Source organism: Sorex araneus, chromosome 3 (assembly GCF_027595985.1).
Source record: "Sorex araneus isolate mSorAra2 chromosome 3, mSorAra2.pri, whole genome shotgun sequence".
NCBI lineage: Eukaryota > Metazoa > Chordata > Mammalia > Eulipotyphla > Soricidae > Sorex > Sorex araneus.
The window spans coordinates 141632258-141658753 of record NC_073304.1 but is presented as its reverse complement, the minus strand read 5'-3'; the positions used below and the strand labels follow the sequence as shown (position 1 = coordinate 141658753).

General features: G+C 38.5%; 1 protein-coding gene across 1 annotated transcript in view; it reads right to left on the bottom strand.

The window, feature by feature from the left end:
* CFAP61 (cilia and flagella associated protein 61) overlaps positions 1 to 26496 on the bottom strand; it is a 411272-nt gene that overhangs the window by 277258 nt on the left and 107518 nt on the right. Inside the window, exon 9 of the mRNA XM_004614437.2 lies at positions 2814 to 2905. Coding sequence (XP_004614494.2) covers positions 2814 to 2905 — 92 coding nt within the window. The remainder of the gene's footprint in view (positions 1 to 2813; positions 2906 to 26496) is intronic.

The following is a 26496-nucleotide window of genomic DNA, read 5'->3' as shown; positions in this document are numbered from 1 at the left end:
GTTACAAAGCTTTCTAAAAATGAAAGTCTTTGTGTGTGTATAGTGTGTATGTATGTGTATGTATGTATATATATTGTGTTGGTGTTCATTATTGATAACCTTGATAATATTTTCTTGAAATAAAATTTACCCATTTAAAAAATTTTTATGGAATCACCATGAGATACAGCTACAAAGCTTTCATGTTTGAGTTTCAGTCAAACAATGATTGAATACCCATCCTTCCAGCAGTGCATATTTTCCACCACCAATGCCCCCAGTATCCACCCCCATCCCAAAACTACTCCTGCCTTTATGGCAGACAATTTTCCCCATACTCTCTACTTTTGGGCATGATTTGCAAGACAGAGAATGACAGGCTATCACATTTGGTCCTTTATCTACTTTCGGCACACATCTATCCTGAATAATCCCTCCAACCATCATTGACTTAGTGATCCTTTCTGTATTCCAGCTGCCTTCTCCCCCAGCTAATGAGGCAGGTTTCCAATCATGGAGCAATATTACTGGCCCTTGTCTCTACTGTCCTTGGGTGTCAGTCTCCTATTATGTTATTTTATATTCCACAAATGAGTGCAGTCCTTCTATGTCTGTCCATTTCTTTCTGACTCATTTAACTTAGCATGATACTCGCCATGACCATCCACTTGTTAGTAAATTTTATGACTTCATCTCTCCGAACAGCTGCATAGTATTCCACTGTGTAGATGTACTAAAGTTTCTTTAACCAATTGTCTGTTCTCAAGCACTTGGGTTGTTTCTAGATTCTGGAACATTGTGAACAGTGCTGCAATGAACATATAGGTGCAGATGTCATTTCTATTTTTTTGTTCTTTTTTGTGCCCACGAGATATATTCCTAGAAGTGGTATCGTGGGGTCATAAGGAAGCTCAATTTCTAGTTTTGAAGGAATGCCCATATTGTTTTCCAAAAAGGCTGGACCAGTCGGCTGGCATTCCCACCAGTGAAAGACCATTCCTTTTCTCCCCACATCCACGCCAGCACTGGTTGCTTTTGTTCTTTTGAATGTGTGTCAGTCTCTGTGGTGTGAGATGATATCTCATTGCTGTTTTGATTTGCATCTCCCTGCTGATTAGCGATGTAGAGCATTTTTTCATGTGCCTTTTTGCCATTTGTATTTCCTTTTTGAGGAAGTATCTGTTGATTTCTTCTCCGCATTTTTTGATGGGGTTAGTTTTTTCTTGTTCAATTCAACTAGTGTCTTGCATATCCTGGATATTAACCCATTATCTGATGGGTATTGGGTGAATATTCTTTCCCATTCTGTGGGCTCTCTTCTGTATTTTGGTCACTGTTTCTTTTGAAGTGCAAAAGCTTCTTAGTTTGATGTAGTCCCATTTGTTTATGTTTGTTTCCACTTGCTTGGTCAGTGGTGTTTCATCTTTTTTAAAAAATTTTTTATTGTTATATTTTTATTAGTGAATCCCCATGAGGGTACATTTCTTGCTCCTTTACCAAAGATTAAGTGATCATATATTTGAGAGTCTGTGATAGAATACTCAACTCTGTTCCATTGGTCTGCAGGACAGTTTCTAGTAGTTTTGTAGTACAGTTTGAAGTTGGGGAAGGTGATGGAACCCATCTTCTTTTTCCCAAGGATTTCTTTGGCTTCATTGGGGGTTTATTGTTCCCTATGAATCTCAGTGTTTTGTCTATTTCTTTGAAGAATGTCATTGGTATCCATCCTTATAGGGACTGTATTGAATCTGTATAATGTTTTGGGGAGTACTGCCATTTTGACAATGTTAATCCTCCTGATCCATGAGCAGGGGATGTGTCTCCATTTCCTAGTGTCCTTTCTATTTCTTGAAGCAGTGTCATGCAATTTTCTTTGTATAGGTCCTTCACCTCTTTAGTTAAGCTGATTCCAAGGTACCTGATTTTCTGAGGCACTACTGTGAATGGGATTGTTTTTTAATATATCTTTCTTCTCTTACATTATTTGTATATAGGAAAGCCATGGACTTTTGGGTGTTAATTTTGTAGCCTGCCACTGTACTATACAAGCCTATTGCTTATAGGAGCTTTTTTGTAGAATATTTAAGACTTCCTAAGTATAGTATCATATCATCCAGAAATAGTGATAGTTTGACCTATTCATTTCCCATCTGTACCCCTTGACATAATCCATCATATAAATAAAAGATTGAAACCATATGATTATATCAATAGATGCAGAGAAAGCATTAAACAAGATCCAACATCCATTTATGATGACAACTTTCAGCAAAATGGGCATTGAAGGAACTTTCCTCAATATACTCAAAAACATCTACCACAAACCCATGGCAAGCATCATTCTCAATGGGCAGAAACTAAAAGCCTTCCCTCTAAGATCAAGGACAAGGCAAGGTTGACTGCTCTCACCACTCCTATTCAATATAGTATTGGAGGTCTGGGGTTTTCTGTAACTTGCTGTGTTCAAGTGGCAGGAAGGAAGATGTTGCCCTACTGAAAAAGGTGGATAGTAGGTGAGTCTCTTTAGAAAGTCTCTTTCTAAGTTTAAATGAGCAACTGTGTTTACCAGAGTCTCCTGAACTCAAGTAATGAATGAAAAAGAAGGCAGAGAAAAGACAAAATTCTACTCCCCCTATATTCTTGAATATAACAATTAGACTCTGATTTGTCTGCTATAAAACTAAGCCTCTCTTTCTGTTGGGGGGCTGATTTCCTATCCCGAATGTTTGTGGGCCATTTTCAATACCAAAAGTTGGAGCTTCTCAGCTAATACACTAACACCAGGATCACCCTAGCATCACAGTATCCCACACACCTGGTTGGTGATTTGTTACCTGGGCACTTTCTACAGGCTCTGAAGCTACAGGTTCTGATAATTTCTCCAATTTTTTCATAGATTCGTAGCTGCTGCTCTTCAGCTCAGCATCTTTGGAAGAAAAATATGGCATAAGAACAGAAAAAATATCTGTGGTACTATGGCAAGGCAGCATTTTAAATATTTGTAATTTTTTATTGAATCACCATGAGATACAGTTACAAAGTTTTCATAATCAAGTTTCAGTCATACAATGTTCCAACACCCATCCCTCCACCAGTGTACATTTTCGACCACCAATGTCCCCCGTATCCTACTATGGCAGGCACTTTTCTCTCTCTCTCTCTCACTCACTTTCTCTGTCCCTCTCTCCTCTGTGTGTGTCTCTCTTAGCCAATGTTTTAAACTATAGTGTATTTGAAGACTTATTTCAGAAGGCAGAAACAAGGTTGGAAGAGCAGTTCTTCACCACATGCACATTTCTGCCCTCTCTGTCTTCATACAATGAAGATAAAATGATACCTGCCCCTGCAGGAACTGCAGAGATAAAACGATGCTGGAAATGTGCCAGAACCTGGTCCCCAGGAGGCCTGGACCTCTGCCAGTTGCTGATCCACCTGATCCTTTCACACTAGCCCCCTTGGACTCTTACAAACAACCGCTCATCAACTTTCTGGATGGCATGTTTGAAGTAATTTTCAGACAGAATGTGAAAAGACCACAGTTAGCAGTGTCTGTGCTATCTAAATGTCAAAGACCCACACACGAGCCGCTTTCATTTTGTTTGAAGTAGTGTGAACCTGGGGACTAGGCTACTGTTTCTGCCTTTCTATTTTATAAGAAAGAACTGGAGCTGTGCATTATTGTTTGAATATGTTCTAGAAAGTTAATAACAAGGGTAGTGCCATGTAATTTACTTTCACAAAAATTATGGTAGAAAAAAGTTGTCCTCATTTATTTAAAAAAAATTTTTCCTCTCTTTTTCCTCCCTCCCTCCCTCCCTTTCTCCCTCCCTCCCTCCCTCTTTCCCTTCCTTCCTTCCTTCCTTCCTTCCTTCCTTCCTTCCTTCCTTCCTTCCTTCCTTCCTTCCTTCCTTCCTTCCTTCCTTCCCTCCCTCCCTCCTTCTTCCTTTCTTTTTTTCTTGCTTCCTTCTCTTTCTGTGTTGCTCAGACTCTGTGCTGAAGGATCACTTATGGTGGTGCTCAGGAGACCGGACATGATGCCAGAGATTGAACCCAGGTCAACTGCATGCAAGTTAAGAGCCTGACTTTTTTTCTTCCATCCTTCCCTTCCTCCTCCCCTCCCTCTCTTCCTTCCTTCTTTCCTTCCTTGTGGTGCTCAGGGCTTACTCTTGGTTCTGTGCTCAGGGATCACTCTAGAGGGGCTTAGGGGATCATACATGAAGGGGACCACATGCAAGTCAAGAGCCCTACTGTTTTCCTTTTACCTTCTTTCTCTCCTTGCCATTCTTCTTTGATCTCCTCCCCTCTCCTCTTTTCCCTTTCAATTTTTCTGCCCTTTCATTCCCTTCCTCCTCCATTCTCTCCTATTCTCCTCTCTCCCCCTCTTTCCTTTTTCCTCTTTCTCCTTTCCCCCTATATCACAGCTCCTCCTTTCTGGGTGACTTTGTTCCTGCACTGCTGAGAGACTTCAGCAATGACAGCTGCTCACACGTGCTGGCCTGAAAGTGCAGTGCCAAGAAAGATCTCCCTACAGACTGCCTCTTCTTGAAAGTGTCAGGACAGAGGTAGGAGGGAGCTGGGTGTGCTGAAAGCTCCAGAAATGTGCTACCAGCATAAGCCTACTGCAACATCTTCTCCCTTGGAACTTCACACTAGGTGCTGTGGGGACAGAGGCAATGAGACCCTATCTAGTTCCTCCTCTCCTGCTGTTTTTCCTTGGCAGTCTGTGGGCACTAGGCCTGCAAGTTCCTCTCAGTCTCCAAATCCCTGATTACCCATACCTAGCATTTCCTTCTGGAAAAAAATGTCCAGAGAAATGAAATTCTAACTGACAACTGGATATGCAGGGAAGCATAAAGGGTATATATGGGAAGGCACATTGTGTTGGAAGTATAAGGAGAATAACAACCCTACCTAACAGTATCTGTTGGCATGGAGAAAAATCATCATGGAGAGGAACAAAGAACTTAAGAGTCCCTCTGAAGGAAAATGCTTTGGAAAGAATAAAGCATAATTGATCTCAAGTTTCTGAGTACATCCTGTACCCTGGAAAACTTTCAGGCAGCCTTTCTCTATAGGCTTCAAGCATTCTGTGATGACAAGAACAGCACACCTCTCAGGTTAATTTATATTACTATTGAGGTATGAAACTCAAAACAGAAAAATATACAGCACAGTGAATTTCTCTGTATGCTAGTTCCAAGTATCAATTACCAGATAAATCTCTAAAGCATATCCAATACCCAGAAGTTTTCCTTCTGGTTCTCCTTTCCAGTCAATACATGTCTTTGATGTAGCATCTCTGCTCACTTCTACAATAACCAATGGGTAAGCAGCAACTGTTTTGAATTGGAAATAAAAAGATTTTTTAATTGGGAAAGAGATTAAAAAATATTTTTAAAATTCAATAGCTGCCTCCATCTTAAGTTGCAATTTTTCTAATTCTTGGCTTTGAATTTGAAGAACTTCATAAAATGCAATTATAATTAAGACAAGATTACTAAAAAGAAATCTTATAGAATAAATTTGATTTGCAATGAAGTAATAATCCTGGTTTCTTAACTGCAGTCTAATGTTCATGAGGCAATTACCAACTACAATGACTAATTGTCTTGGCTAAACTGTCCTGGGGAGTTACACTTTGTTATTAAGCAGCTGCCATGCTCCATCCCCAGAGGTGGCTGCATTTCAGCACTGGGCAAGGGTGATACTCGCTCTCTCTTGCCTAAGTCTCTGGAGTCTTATGAGGTTTAATTAGTTAATGTTCATAATGCGCCTTGAGATACTCTGATGTGAGGTGCTATCCCGGGAAAAGTTGAGGCAGTGGTATTATATGACACACAACTAAAAACACAACTGAGGCTGCAAATTTAATTGTTATTTTATTGCTTCACTACCTAAGTAGTCATAAACTAGTGTCTAATTCTAATGGGAGTGAAGGCACAATTTACTATAACTTGCGAAGTTAGACTGCTTAGAAAAGCTGGAGATCAAGGTCCCTCCCATTCAGGCCTCTCCCAAAGAATGCCATTTACCAATGGCTTTATAATTTTGCATTATTTTTCTTCAAAAGGGCTCTCAATTACACCGACCAAAGCTTCCAAAGTCCTGAAGCTGCTCTGGTATTTTTCTAATAGAAATAATGCACAGGAAAATAAAATAATGCATTTTGACAGTGTTAGGATAAATCTGATCTGATGTTTTCTAATGAGCGTAAGATCACTGTCACTGTCACTGTCATCCCGTTGCTGATCGATTTGCTTGAGCGGGCACCAGTTACGTCTCCATTGTGAGACTTATTGTTACTGTTTCTGGCATATCGAATACACCATGGGTAGCTTGCCAGGCTCTGCCGTGCAGGCAAGATACTCTTGGTAGCTTGCTGGGCTCTCCAAGAGAGACGAAGGAATTGAACTTGGGTCTGCCGCGTGCAAGGCAAACACCCTACCCACTGTGAAAATACCAAATAAAAATCCCAAAGGAGATTCTGTAAAATGAAATAAACTGAATCTAAAAAAAACATAAAAATAGTCAATGGAATTTTATACATATAAATGTAGAATGGGTCAAATTTCCTACTGAATATTAAAATATAACATAAATCTAATGCTTAATAGAAACATGACAAAATAATCCAGAAAAAAAGCCAAAAAATCATGAAATGGGGGTAAATAAACTATATGTTAAATAGTGCTGACAAGTCATATGGGGAAAATTAATTTTGCCCTTTATCTCATATCATATTCCCTCAAAATTTGCAGAAATGATAAAAGCCTAAGGATTTAAAGCACTATTCTAATCTACTACAGGAGAATATCTATGATCTTAGAGGCAAAAAATAGTTCCTGAAGAATGTGAAAGGCACTAAAGAAAAATATTGATAGGATTTACCGAATCAAAATCGAGACATCTATTTGTCAAAAGTACCTTCTAAAAGTATATACACATGGAGAATACATTTGCAACACATCTAATAGAATGACAACTGAATTACAAAAAAGAAAACAGTGCCAGAGGCAAAGGAAATGAAGGGAAGATAGATATAAAGGACTGGTAAACAGACAAAAAGAGTTCAGCTCTATCAAGATTCTGAGAAATACAATTAAAACCATAAGACCTTCTCTCATACCTTCCACTGAAAAAGTTTAAAATGCTAACAATATTAAGTACTGGAAAGCTCTGGAAGAAAACCATGAATATAGTTACCTGCAGGGGCAACATTAGAATCTTCACCCCACCAAGAATTCTGATAATACAAACTGTAGCCACTTTTGCAATGGTGCCAAGTAGACACACAGAGAGATGTTTATTGCAGCAATATTTTCAAAAACAAAGCAACAGAAACTTCAATGATCATCATAGGGAAAATGTGGTCTATTCCATATAGTGGAATACTACACAAAGTAAAAAGATGTCGCAGACTTACACCTATCAACACTATTAGGTCAGTGTTTCTCTTGTAAGTACATGGATTTCATGTAAAATTACAAAAAAAATAGATCTCAAAGTGCACATATTAAAGCAGTAACAATGCCTGCTTCTCAGGAGCAGAACCAAAATAAGAAGTTGGCCATAAAGTTAAGATTTAATATTGATCAAAGAGAACTAAGGTTTTACTGTGCAATCCAAAGACACTTTATATGTTACTAATGTAACTGAAAAAAAATTTAAATTCTAATTACGCGCTGATGGAGAGATATCACAACTGGTAGGGCACTTGCCTGGCATGTGGCTGACCCAGGTTCAATCCACAATACCTCATACTGTTCCCTGAGCATCACCAGGAGTAATTCTTTTTTTTTATTAATAGTTTATTTTTAATTAGTGAGTCAACATGAGGGTACAGTTACAGATTTATACATTTTTGTGCTCATGTTTCCCCCATTCAAAGTTCGATAACCCATCCCTTCACCAGTGCCTATTCTCCACCACCCGTAAACCCAACATCCCTCCCCTCCTCCCCAGTCCCGTCTCCCCCCACCCCACACTGCCACTATGGCAGGGTATTCCCTTTTGTTCTCTCTCTCTGATTAGGTGTTGTGGTTTGCAATAAAGGTGTTGAGTGGCCATTGTGTTCAGTCTCTAGTCTATATTCGGCCCGCATCATCCTTCCCCCACATGACCTCCAACCACATTTTACTTGGTGTTCCCTTCTCTGAGTTGCCCAGAATGAGAGACCAGCCTCCAAGCCATGGAGACAACCTCACCAGGAGTAATTCTTAAGTGCAAAGCCAAGAATAAACCCTGAGTTTTATAAATCAGAAAGGTCCCAACACAAAAATCAAATCAAAACCAAAAATCCCCAAAATATCAGCTGTTCATTTCCGCCTTCCACGCAAAAAAAAAAAAAGAGTGCCATGTTAAGTGAAATAAGTGAGAGGGATAAGGACGTATACTAGATTAACTCATTCATATACAGTATATAAAGGAGCAAAGCAAGGAAAGTAACATCTACTGAGCACAAGTCCTTGAATTTTGACTACAGAACTGTTACCAAGCTGTAAAGTGACAGAATTTGGGGGCAGGGAAAGGAGAGACAGACTAAGAGAAATATTTAAAAAGCTTCTTAACAAATGAGAAGCAATAGGCCAGGTCAGGGAATTTTGGTCCAAAGGTATTGTTAAGGAATGATAGAGCCAAATGTCCAAACCATAAGGTCAACAACATTGAAATCAAGAGACCCAAACTTTAACAATCAAATTAGAAAAGTACCTGTGAAAACAGCAGGCTGAGGTGGGATATGGGAGGAAACCTGGAAATATTGGTGGAAGGAAGTTGACACCAGTGGTGGGATCAGTGCTGCAATATTGTATGTCTAAAACTCAACTGTGAATAACTTAGTATTCTTTGATTTAAAAAAAGAACTCTCAAAAATGAAACAATTATATTTAAATAATTATCTTAAATGTGAAAGGTTTTAATTTGTCAATTAGAAGACATGGAGTGTGTGAGTGGATTTTAAAAATAATAAAACTCAGTTCCATCCATGTTGTAGTGAATTGCATGATTTCATCATTCTTTACAGATGTATAGTATTCCATTGAGTGTGTGTGTGTGTGTGTATGTGTGTGTGTGTGTACTTTTTCACATTTTCATAATCCATTCATCGGTTGTTGGACAACTAGTTTGATTTCATATCTTAGCTAATGTACTGTATCATTGTCATCCCGTTGTTCATCAATTTACTTGAGCAGGTACCAGTAACGTCTCTATTACACTCAGCCCTGAGATTTTAGCAGCCACTCCTTACTCGTCTTTCCCAATGATTGGAGGCTCTTACAGGGTCAGGGGAATGAGACGTATTGTTACTGTTTTTGGCATATCGAATATGCCACGGGTAGCTTGCCAGGCTCTGCCATGCGGGCAGGATACTCTCAGTAGTTTGCCGGGCTCTCTGAGAGGTATGTATATATATCTTACAGTATTTTGGATATGAATATGCCACAGGGATCTTGCCATGCTCTCCCAAGTGGGCAATAGACTCTCAGTAGCTTGTCAGGTTCTCCAAGAGGGAGAACTAGGCTATTAGATGTCCAGCTATTAGATGTGCTTCTGGGAGCTTGGTTTCATAGTCTCTGGATGTTGACCGTTGATGGGATTACACTGCAACAGGGGCAGTCTGTGGGTGTAACTGCCTAACTACTGGACAATGAGGGATCTGTATGGAAAAGACCCAGTCCCGATCTGAGAAGCCTTGGAGATCGCAGCCCTGGGTCCTGCACACCTGGGTGCCTCTGCTGGCTTCCCCATGCATGAATATACTAAGTGCTACAATTTAAAATTATGTAGATCACTGGACAAGATTTGAGTGTCAAAAGTAGGTAAAGGAATATTCTTGATAAAGTTTCAGTGTCAATACTGCAAACCATAATACCCAAAATGAGGTAGAGAAAGGGGGGGAGGGAAGTGCCTGCCATAGAGGCAGGCAGGGGATGGGAGGTGGGGGGTGATGGGAGGGAACCTGGGGACACTTGTGCTGGGAAATGTACATTGGTGATGTGATAGGTGTTGGAATACTGTGTGACTGAAATCTAATCATGAACAGCTTTATAAGAATCTATCTCACAGTGATTCAATTTAAAAAGTAAAAGAAATAGAAAGTGAAAAAATGGTGTACATATGTCATTAAAAATGAATGTTTTTGTGTCCTGAGGGTAGAGGTGCATGTCCTGGGTCTGTCCTGGGTCATGTGGGAACTCAATTCTTAGTTTACCGAGGTATTGTAATAGTGTTTCCATACATGTTAAACCAGGCAACATTCCCACCAGCAGTATTTGGAGTTCCTTCCAACACAGACTGTCCTCAGTATTTTTTTAAATTTTATTGAATCAACATGAAAAAGTTACAAGCTTTCATCTTTGGGTTACAATCACACAATGATCAAACACCCATCCCCCTACCAGTGCACATTCCCCACCACCAATATCCCCAGTATACGCTCCCCTTTCCCACCCTCCCCCTTCCTCTATGGCCGACAACATTCCCCATAATCTCTCTCTACTTTTGGGAATTATGGCTTTCAACACAGACACTGAGAGGACATCATGTTTGGTCCATTATCTACTTTCGCCATGCATCTCCCATCCCAACTGATTCCTCCAGCCATCATTTTCTTAGTTATCCCTTCAGGCTTCCAGCTATGGGGCAATCCCCCTGGCCCTTGTGTCTGCTGTCCTTGGGTGTCAGCTTCATGTGATGTTATTCTATACTCCACAAATGAGTGTAGTCCTTCTATGTCTGTCCCTCTCTTTATGACTCATTTCACTTAGCATGATACTCTCCATGTCTATCCATTTAAAGCAAATTTCATGATTTCATCTCTCCTAACAGCTGCATAGTATTCCACTATGTAGATGCACCAAAGTTTCTTTAACCAGTCATGTGTTTTAGGGCACTTGGGTTGTTTCCATCTTTTGGCTATTGTGAACAGTGCTTCAGTGAATATATAGGTACAGATGTCATTTCTACTGTGCTTTTTGCATCCTCAGGATATATTCCCAGAAGTGGTATTGCTGGGTCATATGGAAGCTCAATTTCTAGTTTTTGGAGGACTATCCATATTGTTTTCCAGAAAGGCTGGACCAGTCGGCATTTCCACAACAGTGAAAGAGAGTCTGTTTTTCTCCCCCATCCACGCCAGCACTGGCTGCTTTTGTTCTTTTGAATGTGTGCCAGTCTCTGTGGTGTGAGATGATACCTCATTGTTGTTTTGATTTGCATCTCCCTGATGACTAGCGATGTGGAGCATTTTTTCATGTGCCTTTGGGCCATTTGTATTTCTTTTTTGAGGAAGCTTCTGTTCATTTCTTCTCCCCTTTTTTAATGTGGTTGGAGGTTTTTGTCTTATACAATTCTACAAGTGTCTTGTATATCCTGGATATTAATCCCTTAGCAGATAGGTATTGAGTAAATATTCTTTCCCATTCTGTGGGCTCTTTCTATGTTTCGATCACTGTCTCTTTTGAAGTGCAGAAGCTTCTTAGTTTGATCTAATCCCATTTGTTTATGTTTGCTTCCACTTGCATGGTCAGTGCTGTTTCATCCTTAAAGGTGCTTTTAGCTTCAATGTCATGGAGAGTTCTGCCTACATTTTCTTCTATGAACCTTATAGATTCATGTCAGATATTGAGGTCTTTAATCCAGTTTGATCTGACCTTTGTGCCTGGCATTAGACAGAGGTCAGAGTTCTTTTTTTTTGCAGGTAGCTATCTTGCTCCACTTCACAATTCTTGCTCCTTTGTCAAAGATTACGTGGCCATATATTTGGGGGTCTGTGACAAGATATTCAATTCTGTTCCATTGGTCTGCAGGTCTGTTTCTAGCCCAATACCATGCTGTTTTAATTACTACTGCTTTGTAGTAGAGTTTGAAATTAGGGAAGGTGATGCCACCCATCTTTTTCCCAAGGACTGCTTTAGCTATTTGTGGGGGTTTATTGTTCCATATGAAATTCAGGAGTGTTTTGTCTATTTCTTTGAAAACTGTCATGGGTATCCTGATAGGGACCACATTAAATTTGTATAGTGCTTTGTCTGTCCTCAGTATTTTTTATATGAGCCATTGTCACTGGGTGGGAGGGAACCTGGAATTCTTGTAGAGGCAGGATGACAATTCACTGGTGGTGGGATTGCTGCTGGAACATAGTATGTCTAAAACCCAACTTTGAATAACTTTGTAAGTAATGGTGCTTTAATAAAATTTTTAAAATAAAAATAAATAAATAAATAAATAAATAAATAAATAAATAAAACCCAACCTCTTACTGCTGCAAGAAGCACACCTCAGCTTCCAATAAAGAGTCAAAAAAGTCTAAAACAAAATCCTGTAAACAAATGAAACTTAAAGAAGGCACAACTATATTTATTTTAGAGAAGATGGATTTGCAACTTTAAAAGGTACTGATAGTGATAACATTATGCACTAATTCAGAGTTTGACAGAAGAAAATATTATTCTCATTACTATACAGACATGAAGTAAATGAGCACCAATATACATTAACAGAACTAAAGAGTCACACTGACAGCAATGAACAGTGGTGGGTTTTAGCAAGGAAGTAAGCAGTAAGTCATCATAAATATGAGAAATAGAAATAAAAAGCATCAAACAAAAGACAAATAAAACTAAGCACTGATTTTTTTAAAGACAAAACAAATTAATAAACCTGTAGTTAGGTTTAAAAAGGAAAACAGGCTTCTTCTCAGAGAGGTGGTGGAAGGCGTCTCCTCAGACAACCTCCTGTACTTCAGGAAGCCCCTGCGGCCCCTCCCACCTCCCACAGCCACCGCCATGTTGACCCCTCACCAGCCCTGCTCTGCTAATTCATGACTAAATGTCCAAGGAGATGGAAGCTAGGGCAGCTAAAATTCATGGGCACACCCATTGCCAAGACTGACCACTGTGCAGAAATTTACAAAACAGAATTACCGGAGCAGAGGCCCTGATCAATGAGTTTTAACAAACTTTTATAGAAGAATTTAAACCTGTTCTCTGACTACGCCAAAATAAGTAAAAAAAGGTGATGAATGCTTTCAAATATATTTTATGAAACCACATTAATCTGATGCCAAAACCAAATAAACCAACATTAAAAATGAAAACATATATAGATCAATATCTCTTATGAATATCAATGTTCATCCCAAAAACAATCCCCACTGTGAAGAAAATTATTAGCGCAAGAGTAATTTTTCAGAGTCTCTTGCCCACATGCCTGGCTGTCTTCCCCAGGGCCCCTCAGAGGGGATGGGCTCTAGCTTCCCTCCCCACCTCAAGCAGAGCTCCCAGCGGCTGAAGACCACCGGAACCTAGCCACAGCCATGCTCGAGGCCCCTCTCCACACGTTTGAACAGGCCTCACGCATGAAGCTACTGGCAGAGGAACCCAGGTGTGTGTAATCCCATCAACGGCCAACATCTAGAGACTTAAAAGCAAGTTCCCAGAAGATATCTTTAGCCTACTTCTCCCTCTGGGAGAAACTGGCAGGTTTCTGAGAGTTTCCTGTACACATGGGACAGCCTTGCAAGGTTCCCATGATGTATTCATATGCTAAATCCAGTAACAAGCTGGATCTCATTCCCCTGACCCTGAAAGAGCCTCCAGTGTGACATCAATGGGAGGGCCGAGTCGAGAGAGACTTCTAAGATCCTAGGGAAAGGATGAATGAAGAGGTTATTGTGCCCGCTTGAGAAATCGACAATTAACGGGATTTCGTGATCGTGATTGTGAATTTTTCTTTTAGTGTGTGCTATAACAAACAATAAAGTAAACTACATTTTTACTTGCTAATGATGCAAGTAAGGATGCAATGGGGGTTGCATGGGAAATGTGGGGGCATATGATGAAAGGAAGGTCACATTGGTAGTGGGATTGGTGTTGGAACACTGAATGCCTCAAATAACTGTATATGAACAACTTTATAAATCATGGTGTTTAAATCGGATAGGACCATGGACACTTCTCAAAAAATTAGAAATTGAGCTTCCATTTGATCCAGCAATACCACTTCTGAGAACATATTCTGGAGAAACAAAAAAGTATAGTCAAAATGACATCTGCACTTATGTGCTCATCGTGGCACTGTTTACAATAACCAGAATCTGGAAAAAACCCGAGTGCCTGAGAACAGATGACTGGTTAAAGAAACTTTGGTACATCTATACAATGGAATACTATGCAGCTGTTGGAAAAGATAAAGTCATGAACTTTGCATATAAGTGGATCAACATGGAAAGTATCATGCTAAGTGAAATGAGTCAGAAAGAGAGGGACAGACATAGAAAGATAGCACTCATCTGTGGAATATAAAATAACAGATTAGGAGACTAATACCAAGAATAGTAGCATACAATACCAGAAGGTTGGCTCTATAGCTTGGAAGCTGGCCTCACACGCTGGGGGAAAGTCATTCCAGATAGAGAAGGGAACACCAAGTAAAATGTGATTGGAGAGCCCGCGTGGGAAAGGAGATGCGTGCTAAGTAGACTAGAGACTGAACATGATGGCCACTCAATAATCCCATTGCAAACCACAACACCCAAAAGGAGAGAGAGAGAACAAACTGGAATGTCCTGCTGCAGAGGTGGGGTGGGGGGATGGGATTGGGGGGGTGGGAGGGATACTGGGTTCATTGGTGGTGGAGAATGGACACTGGTGGAGGGATGGGCTCTCGAACATTACATTAGGGAAAAACAAGCACGAAAATGTGTGAATCTGTAACTGTACCCTCACTGTGACTCACTAATTAAAAATTAAATAAATTTGTTTAAAAAAGTGGAGATTTTTTGTTTTCTGCTAGGGACCATCTTCCACTGGTTCTGAGATTTTCCAGTGAGATCCCAATTTTCTATAAGCCCATTTCACAAGCATAAGCCAGGAAATCTTGAATTTTAACTAATGTAAATGTTGACTGTAAATGTACTACATTCCTGATGTTAATAAAATTCTTAGCAATATAAATAAATAAATAAATAAATCGGATAGGACCATACAGCTCTAGTTTTAAAGTCAAACAAGTGAGTAGCTGGAATTTCCTTTAAATAAGATTCTTCTAAAAATAAAACTCTCTAGCAAATCAAATCCAGCAATGCATCAAAAGAATCAAACATTATGATCAAGCAGGATTTATACCAGACATGGTTTAATATATACAAAACAACTAATTAATTTCAATTACTTAATTACTATATCAAAAATCAAAAAAAAAGATCATAAGGTATTAATGTGAAGACAGGATTTGACAAAATTTAGCACTTAATTTAGCACTGCAAATTTTGAAATGAAAAACTTTTTAAAAAATGGGAATAAAAGAATGTAACTCAGAGTATTAAGGATCAGATACTATAAAACCTGACTAATATATTCAGTGAATATTGTGACTACTTTTCCTGCAGAGTATAACCTTGTCTGATTCTGAGAACCAAACCTCCCCAGACTTTGGGTAATAGGGAGCAGTCCCTATGCAGCGCTGACCAAATGGATCTCAGGTGCAGCCTGGCGGCTGTTAGAGTGAGGCTGGGGGACTCAGGGCCTGTGCAGTGCAGGAGCTTGTGCAGACTCAGCAGACATTACTTCCCTAGCTGCTCACCCTGCCAACAACATTTTGGTGAGACATGCAGAAAATTTATAACATTATTGTGGGTACCTCCTCATGTCCTCTGACTCCCAACACACACTGCTGACCAAAAACATTATTATCATTATTTGGAGGCGATATGATAACATATAGAGGAAATCTTAAAGGTTCCATTTAAAAGTTATTAGAAACAATGAATATAGTTAAGTGGCCATTTACCAAAAAATCAATATATAAAAAAACCCGTTCCATTCTTTTACTCAAATAATGAAAAGTTAAGAAAACAATCCATTTACAATTGTTTTCAGGGAATTCAATACTTGGAATAAGTATTTAACAAAGGAAGTAAAAGATCTATATAACAAAAACTACCAGATGCTGTTAAAAGACATAGAATAAGACATTAAAGCATAAAGACAAGGGATGTAATGCAAAGATAAACTACATGTAATTGAGAAGGTTTTTTTACAGCAAGAAAAATTAACAGCATGAAAAGACAGTTGGCTGAATAGGAAGAGATACATCTTATAAGCACAGCATACATCTGATAAGCAGGTAATATACACAAAGCTTTAAACAATAAAAAAAGCAAAAGATTTGAGAGAACATTCTCCAAAGAAGTTAAATAGAGAAAATTATGAATAATGAAGTCATTGCAATGTAGTCAGCATATAACTATGATATGATTCACAAATTATACTCCTGTTATCCATCCCAAGAACACAAGAACATTAATTTTGAAAAGATATATAGACATGTTAACTGTATCATTATATACATTAGTCAAAAACCTGAAAGAAAACAAATGTCCAATGACAGATGAGTGGATAAAAAAATTATGGTGAGTCGCTCCTTCTCCTCCCACGCTCTGACAAGACCCTGAGATGTCACCTATGGACGGCCCCTTTGGCTGCTTCTTAAGCTCCTTAACGGTCGTGATCCCAGAGACATACAAACAGAACTCGGAACCCAGCGACTTTTGACAGAAATCTCTCCAGACTTAATTAATAAAATTTCAGAATTCCAAGATTGAGCAGCCTATGCTATCCATAATCAGCAATAGAAAACAAATTGTCTAATGTAGCCTTTTTGGCAGGTCTGAGCACTGGGGAAAATTCTAAATAATAATGGTGAGACTGGTGTCAAAATATAATGAAAGTAGTGAGAGTAATGTGGAACTTATCTGCCACACAGTTAGGGGTAGGGGTGGGATGAGTTAGGGGTAGGGGTGGGATGGGGGACATATGTGGGTTTTGGTGGTGGAAAGTGTGCACTGGTGAAAGGATGGGTATTTGATCATTGCATGACTGAGACTTAAACCCGAAAGCTTTGTAACTGTTCTCACGGTGATTCAATAAATAAATTTATGTTAAAAAATTATGGTATAACAGTACTTTGCTACAAAGAAAAGCAACATTTTGATTGTTGGCAAAGGATGTCAAGTGAAATAAGTCAGAAGAAGAAAAAATGTCAGATGATTTCAATAGTTACATATAAAGAAATAAAAAAAATGAATCAGACAATATTCAACAAAAATGTCTAACTGTGATAACAGAAATGAGGTCACTCAGTAGTGGTGGGCATCGGGTGTACAGAGGTGGGGCAGATGAGAAGAGACTTAGGAGTGGTAGAGGGATTTGGGCACTTTGGTGGTGGTGGAAATACAGTAACTTGGTACAATACAGAACAGTATGCTCAGTATTAAGTAAAGAAATTTCTGCAGGGGCCTAGGAGATAACACAGTTGTAAACTATGTTACTTTAAAAACAATAGCAATAATAATAATGACATAGAAAATAAACAAACAGGTGCTTTTAAATGTCTATTTTACCAAAACAAATATACATTAATGCAATCCAGTTAAATTCAAAATTATATTTAAAGCAAAAGAACAAAAAATTAAAGTTTATATGGAATCATAAAAAAACTTGAATAGCTAGAGCAATAAGCTATAGGAGGCAGGGAGAAATTGGAGGTATCTGGTAATCTAAATTCAAATTATACTACTCCAGGGAATAACACCAGAAGTGGGCCCAGGTCTCTGAAGTCTGGGTAGGATGGGGACAGACCAGACTTAGTTCCTGCCCTGTCAAAGGCCCAGCCCTCCACCAATCATACATATTTGGCTTCTGCTCCTGTCCAGCTTCATGACTGATCTCAAAGGTGAAAGCAGCAGTACTCCAGTTAGGCAAGCCCAGATCTCTGGCCTGCCAAGGACCTGTCCACATCCTGCTACACAATACCTTCAAACTTCACAAAGTCCAGTAGAAGCACAGAAAATAAGATGGGAAAACTGAGTAGGAACCCACTAAGCTCAATGAATAAAAACAGTAACACAGAAGGCTCAATTCGCACCTAACAGTTCAGTAAATACTCAGGCCATGACATAATAGCAAAACCATTATGAAGTATGTGCTTTAACATGCAATATAAAGTAAATTATTTTGTTCCTTCTAAGGGAGCAGGCTTGGAGGGTGAGTGGGGAGCTGAGAATATTGGTGGAAGAAGGAGAACATTGGTAGTGGGACTAATGTTGTAGTATTGAATACTTGAAACAATTGTATTGTGAACAACTTTTGTAAATTGTGGTGTTTAATAGTTTCATACAAAAAAATCTATGCTACTACAAAGTGACAGAATTTTAAAAAAATTTTATTGAATTACCGTGAGATAGTTACAACCTTTTATATTTGGGTTACAATCACACAATGATCAAACACCCATCCCTCCACTCGTGCACATTCCCCACCACCCATATCCCCGGTATACCCCCACTTTCCCACGCTCCCCCTGCCTCCATGACAGACAATATTCCCCATACTCTCTCTCTACTTTTGGGCATTATGGCTTTCAACACAGACACTGAGAAGTCATCATGTTTGGTCCGTTATCTACTTTCGGCACACATTTCCCATCCCGACTGATTCCACCAGCCATCATTTTCTTGGTGATCCCTTCTCTATTCCATCTGCCTTCTCCCCTCTGCTAATGAAGCAGGCTTCCAGCTATGGGGTAATCTTCCTGACCCTTGTATCTACTGTCCTTGGGTGAAAGTGACAGAAATTAAAAATATATGGTACTAAATAAAAATAGACAATACAGATAAACACAATAGTCTTGAAGACACATAAATAAGCCATATATACATTATTTATTGATATTTAATTTAGGATAAATGATCCAAATACAGAAAATAAAGAAAATTCTCTTCAACAAATGTTATAGGAAAAATCAGACTAGCCTATGAAAAAGAATTAAAACTGGTCTGTTCTCTAACTCCATTTAAAAAGTTAATTTCAAAATGGATTAATTTTGAAATTAATCCATAATCCACTCAGAACCATAAAATAAATAGAAAAATAACATATTGTTAAACATTTCAGGACATGTTAGGATTAGAGATATCTTAGGAGACTTCACTTCATCAAGGGAAATAAAGCAAAGAAAACAACTGGACCACATGAAATGGAAAAGTTTTACTGCAAAAATTTAAATATATAAACAATGAAAAGACAGTCTAATGGGAGAAAATATTTTACAACATACATCTAGTAAACAGTCAATATCAATTAAACTTTAAATAATCAAAAAACAGGCAAAAGGTTGACTAAGCATTTCTCCAAAGAAAACAGAGATGACCAATAGGCAGGTGAAAAAAATATTCATCATTGCTAACTATCAGAGCAAAGTAAATGGAAACTACAATGACATATGACCAAATACTAGAAAGATGGGTTACATCAAAAGAAACATTAAGAAGAGTGGAAGTGCACATGGAGTAAAAGCATCCCAGGGCACTGTTGGTAAGGATGTAAACTGGTGTGACCATTTTGATAAATAGAGTTTCTGCTACAACCAATAGAGCAACCTTATTATCTAGAATATCCACTTCTGGATGTCTATCCACAGAATACTAAACATAACATAAAATGCTATATCCACCCCCAATGTTTATTGCAGCATTGTTTACAACAGTTAAAATATGAAATATGCAAAGTGCCATGATTAATTAGATTCTATAAGGGCCAGGGAGATAGAACAGGACAAGGATTCCTTCCCATGACCTGGTAGCTCCCCAGTACCATATTCCCCAACCCCCGAGTGTAACTCTAGTGGTCCGCAAGTCCTTCTGGGTGTGACTTTTAGCAGCCCTAACTCTTTAAGCCCTTGTTCTGAAGCAAGAATTGAGTAATCTCTGGGAGTGGTCCCCACATCCCTTGAGCACCATTTGGAAGGTCACATACCCCCAGAAGATTTTGTGTTTTTATACAATGCAGTATCATTCACTTATTAAAAAAGAGGAAACTTTAATATTAACAGCAAAATAGAAAGAGCTTGATAGAGCAGCAATAAGGGAAAATATTTGATAGTTTCACTTATATATGAAATATAAAATAGATGAAAGAAAAGTTAAATTTTAAAATACTTAAAGTTAATAGCAAAATATGGTTATTTTTGAGGGGAAAAAAGAAGAGATGGGGTACAATGTGGAGATGGAAAAAAGATGGTGTGTTTCATTTGTAAGCATATTAAAATATAAAGAACTCAAAAATTTACAAAGTACGGAACAGATAAAAATAGAAATACTTCTAAAACAACTTAATGAAGCAAAATTTAAAAAATCCTTCCCGGACTGCACTTATTTGTGGGGTATAGGATAACATCACATGAGGCTGACACCCAAGATACAAGAGCCAGGAGGATTGCCCAAAGCTGGAAGCCTGCTTCATGAGCAGAGGGGAGAAGGCAGATGGAACAGAGAAGGGATCACTAAGAAAATGATGGTTGGAGGAATCAGTTGGAATGGGAGATGTGTGCCGAAAGTAAATAACGGACCAAACATGATGACCTCTCAGTGTCTGTGTTGAAAGCCATAATGCTCAGAAGTAGAGAGTATGGGGAATACTGTCTGCGATGGAGGCAGGGGAAGGGTGTGAAAGTGGGGATATACCGGGGATATTGATGGTGGGGAATGTGCACGGGTGGAGGGATGGATGTTTGATGATTGTGTGATTGTAACCCAAACATGAAAGCTTGTAACTATCTCACGGTGATTCAATAAAATTTTAAAAATAAATTAATTAAAAATAAAATTAAATTAAAAATCCTTCCCTTGAAAAACTAACAGGTTCAGATAATTTCACTGGAAAATTCTACAAAACATTTATCTGATATTGCAGATCAAAACAACCACGAGATACCACCTCACACCACAGAGACTAGCGCACGTCCAAAAGAACAAAAGCAACCGCTGTTGGAGAGGATGTGGGGCGAAAGGGACCCTTCTACATTGCTGGTGGGAATGCCCACTGGTTCAGCCCTTCTGGAAAACAATATGGACGATTCTCAAAAAATTAGAAATTGAGCTCCCATTTGACCCAGCAATACCACTGCTGGGAATATATTCCAAAGAGGCAAAAAAGTATAATCGAAATGGCATCTGCACATGTATGTTCATCGCAGCACTGTTTACAATAGCCAGAATCTGGAAAAAACCCGAATGCCCTAGAACGGATGACTGGTTGAGGAAACTTTGGTACATCTATACAATGGAATACTATGCAGCTGTTAGAAAAAAGGAGGTCATGAATTTTTTATTTAAGTGGATCGGCATGAAAAGTTTCATGCTGAGTGAAATGAGTCAGAAAGAGAGAGACAGACATAGAAAGATTGCACTCATCTATGGTATATAGAATAACAGAGTGGGAGACTAACACCCAAGAATTGTAGAAACAAGTACCAGGAGGTTGACTCCATGGCTTGGAAGCTGGCCTCACATTCTGGGGAAAGGGTAACTCAGAGAAGGGATCACCAACTATAATGTAGTCGAAGGCCATGCGGGAGAAGGGAGTTGCGGGCTGAATGAGGGCTAGAGACTGAGCACAGTGGCCACTCAACACCTTTATTGCAAACCACAACAGCTAATTAGAGGGAGAGAACAGAAGGGAATGCCCTGCCACAGTGACAGGGTGGGGTGGGGGGAGATGGGATTGGGGAGGATGGGAGGGATACTGGGTTTACTGGTGGTGGAGTATGGGCACTGGTGAAGGGATGGGTTCCCGAACTTTGTATGAGGGAAGCATAAGCACAAATGTGTATAAATCCGTAACTGTACCCTCATGGTGATCCATTAATTAAAAATAAATAAATTTATTATAAAAAACATTTATCTGATAATATTATCTAAAACATATTCGATAAAATAGATTAAAGAAAGAATATTCCTCAATTATGAGATCAGCATATCCTCATTTCCAAAAGTGGGCAATAATATTTTAAAAAGAGAAAAAATTATAAAACAGTATCATGAACATAGCCATAAAGTTGCATAAAATAGAGCACTGAACAAAAACAATGTTATATTATTAACAAAACAACAATAAAAATCAGGCAATAGAATTCACCTCTGTAAAGAATATGATAATCTTAGTAAATGTAGTCATTTTATAAAATTTAATTCAATAAAAAGGTTTGTAATAAAGCAGAGACAGAAATTCAAAAACTTTCTCAATCTGATAATAGGAGCAACCGAAAGCTAGAAATACAGGAACTTCCTTAATCTGTTAATAGTCATCCCTAATGATGATACATTGAGAGTTTACCGTTTAATAGTAAGAACAAAGAGATGTCTGCTAACACTGTTTCCATTCAAGTTACCAGTGCTTGAAAAATAAAGAGAATATGGGTTAAAAAGTTAAAAAACAAAAAAGGCTACATTATACAGAGAAAGGGACTGGAGTGATAGCATAGCAGGTAGGGCAATTGCCTTGCACACGGCCAACCCAGGTTGATTCCTCCGTCCCTCTCGGAGAACCCAGCAAGCTACGGAGAGTATCCCACCCGCACGGAAGGGCCTGGCAAGCTACGCATGGTGTATTCGATATGTCTGAAACAGTAACAAGTCTCACAATGGAGACGTTACTGGTACCCACTCGAACAAATCGATGAACAACAAGACGACAGTGCTACTGAGATTTATAAAAGTACCCATAGTAGTTTCAACCATTCAGTGTTTCAACACTATTCCTACTAATGTCCCCAGACTCCGGCTCATATTCCAGTCTATCTCCTTTTTTAAAAAAATTTTTTGTATCATACCTAGTGATGTTCAGGCATAACTCATGGCAGTGTATGTGGGAATGTATGTGATGCCAGTGATAAAATCAGGTTTGCTGCATGAACCCACACACCCAGTTGGATTATTCTACCCAGCCCAAGTTTAATTACTGTGGGTTGAGTCCCATTCTTACAGTATAGATGACTCTGTGATATACAGATATACCACACCTCAACACCACCATTGTGTTCAAGGTCCTTGACCACTACACTGGTTAGCTCCCATCTACCTTGTCTTACTTCCCTTCTTCATTTCTCCTTTTTGCCTGGCCTTTTTATGTCTATAATCTGAGTCCAAGGGCTTTTCCACCGATAATACCCTGCATTTCTTACTGTTAGCTACACATCACAGATAAGTGAGATCATTCCATTTTGGGTCGTATTCTTTTGCCTTACTTTACTTAACATGACAATCCTTGTGTTTACATAATATTCCATTGTGCAACATATACCATTCCTTGATTATCCACTCATCTGCTATTGGATACCTGGGTTGATGCCACAACTTATTTATGTGCTACAATGAACAATGATGTGCATATGTCCTTTCAAAAGAATGTTTTGTATCTTGGTGTTCAATTCCAAGGAGTGGAATTGTTGTACCATATAGAACTACCATTCTTTTTTTGTTGAGGAATCTTTATACTGTTTTCCATAAGAGCTGAACCAGCTATAACTTCCAGCCAACAGTGAATGACAGTTCTTTTTTCATCACATTCCTACCAACACAGATATTTTTTTCAGGTTTTTTGTCATTCTCACTGGAATGAGATGATATTTCATTGCCATCTTGATAAATGCCAATGAACACATTTTCATATGCTTACTTGGACATACATATGTCTTCTTCAAAAAAGTGTCTATTTACCTATTTACCTATTTATGCTTACTTGGACATACATCTGTCTTCTTCTTCAAAAAAGTGTCTACCTATTTACCTATTATCATTTTTGATAGCATTTTTAATTTCTTGTTGCTATTGCTGATCTGTGTGAATGTTTGATATAACTTGGATACCAAGCCTTTATTAGATGTGTTGAGCACACAAATTTTCTTCCATTCAGTATGGTGCCTTTTAGTATTAGCCCATGTTTCTTCTCTCTCTCTCTTCTCTCTTTCTTTTCTTCCTTCCTTTTTAGTTCACACCCACTGATTCTCAAGGGTTATTCCTTGTTATGCTCTCAGGAATTACTCCTGGAGGTGCTTGAGGTACCATATAGGATGCCAGAGATCAAACCCGGGTAGGTCACATGCAAGGCAAATGCCCTACCCACTGTATTATCATTCTGGCTCCTAGCTTGTGTTTCTTTTGCCATGTAGAATTTTTAAAATGTTATTAGTTACATTTATGTCATTGTTTCTGTGGTCATTGCCAGTGAAATCATATCACGGAAAACAATTTTGAGGGGCTAGAGATACAGTATAGAAGGTCAGGCATTTGCCTTGTATGTGGCTGACCCAAGTTCAATCCCCAGAAACCCATATGGTCCCCTGGTATAGCCAGGAGTGATCCCTGAGCACAGAGCCCATTAGAAAGCCTTGAGAATAGCCAAGTTAGGCCCAACATTTTTTTAAAAAAGAAACAAACACCTTTGAGGTCAAGGTCTTCAGGGATTCTGCCTGTTTTCCTCAATGTATTTATGTATTCTGGTCTCGTCTTAAGGATTTGGATTCATTTCGAATTGATGCTTGTGTAAAGTTTGAGATTCAGATGCAGCAGTGTTTTTTGCGTGTGTTTATCTAATTTTCCCAGCACCATTTATTGAAAACACTATGATTACTCCACTCTATTTACACAGCTTTTTTGATGAAAGTTACTTGAATGTTGATCTGAGAATTTGTCTTTGAGTTCTTAATTCTAACCCAGTGGTCACAAAATTTAACCTTATTCCAATACAATGTTATTCTTATTATACTAGATTAACAGTATGCTTTCAAATCCAGTAATGCGATTCCTCCAAAAATTTAATTTCCCACTATGGCTTTGACTCTGGGGTGTGCTAGGATTCCGTACAAACTTTATTAGTAACTGTTCTAAGTCCTTAAAGAAAGTTGTCATAGTTTTGACAGGGATTACATTAAATCTACATAATAATTTAGGTATTGATTTTGATGGTAATAATAATTTAGATGGTGATTTTGACAACACTGCTTCTTTCAATCCATGAAATATAGAATACTTTTCCATTTTCCAAGATCCTCTCATATTTAATTTGCAAGTGACTTATAGTTTTCATGGTAAAGGTCTTTTACATTTTTGTTAATTCCTAAGTATTTAATGTTTTGTGATGCTGTTTTGAATGAAGCATCTTTTTAATGTCTTCCTCTTCTAGTTCATTATTTGCAAAGAGGAATGCAACCAATTTTTGGGTACTGACTTTGTAACCTGTTACTCTGCAGTGTTTCTCTGGGTTTTTAAGTGGACTTCTTAGTATCTTCTATGTGTATTATATATTATCTGTAAATAGTGATAGTAATGACTTGATAATTTCTATTTTCCAATTTGGATCCCTCTGATTTATTTTCATTGCCTGATTGCCTGAGTGAGAAGGAGAGAGATAAACAGAGAACTACTAGGACTTCTCTACTACATTGACTAAAAGTAGAGACAGTGGATATCCTTACGTTGTGCCTGATTTGACAGAGAATGTTCTCAGCTTTTTACCACTAAGAATGACATTGGAAAAAGAATATGAACAACCAATGCTGATACAGATGCAGGGGAAAAGTGGCTCTCATTCACTGTTAGTGGCAATGCTGACTGGTTCAGCCTTTTCTGAAAACATTATGGGCATTCCTCAAAAGACTAGAAATTGAGCTTCCATTTGATCCAGCAACACCACTTCTGGAAATATATTCCAGGTTGAAAAAAAAACAGCAGAAATGACACCTGCACTTGTATGTACATTGCAGCTTTGTTCACAATAGCCAGAATCTGAAAACAACCCAAGAACAAATGACTGGTTAAAGAAACTATGGTACATCTACACATGGAATGTTATTCAGTTGTTAGAAAAAAATGAAGTCATGAAATTTGCTTATAAGTGGATGGACATGGAGAGTATCATGCTAAGTGAAATGAGTGAGAAGGAGAGAAATAAATATAGAATGACTGCAGTCATTTGCGGAATATAAAATAACATAGTATGAGACTAATACCCAAGGACAGTAGAAACAAGGGCCAGGAGTTGGAAGGCCCAATGTTGGAAGCCTGCCTCATGTGCTGTGGGAGAGGGCAAATGAGATAGAGAAGGGACTACTATGACAATGTGGTTGGACAAATGACTCTGGATGGGAGATGAGTGCTGAAAACGGGTAAAGGGCCAAACATGATGGCTTTTCAGTATCTGTACTGCAAACCATAATGCCCAAAAGTAGAGACAGAGGATAATAAAGTGGCTGACATAGAGACAAGGGGGAGGTGGGGTGGAGGAGGAATGGTTGGAGGGATACTGGGTACACTGGTGGATGAATGGGTGTTGGAATGTAGTATGACTAAAACCATAAATGTTGTATAAGAAAGACTTTGCAACTGTGTATCTCACGGTGATTCAATACAAAAATTATTTTAAAGAATTACATTGGCTATACAGATGGCTATTACTATATTAAGGAAAATTTGTCCCAACACTATTTTCTTAAGGACTTTTAACATGAATATATGTTGGATCTTGTCGAAAGCTTTCTCTGTACTGATTGATATGATCATTTGATTTTTATTTTTTCCTTATATTGACATGGTATATCACACCAATTTTATTTGAATATGTTGAAGCATCCTTACACCCCTGGAATGAATCCTACTTGACCATGATATATGATCATTTTGAT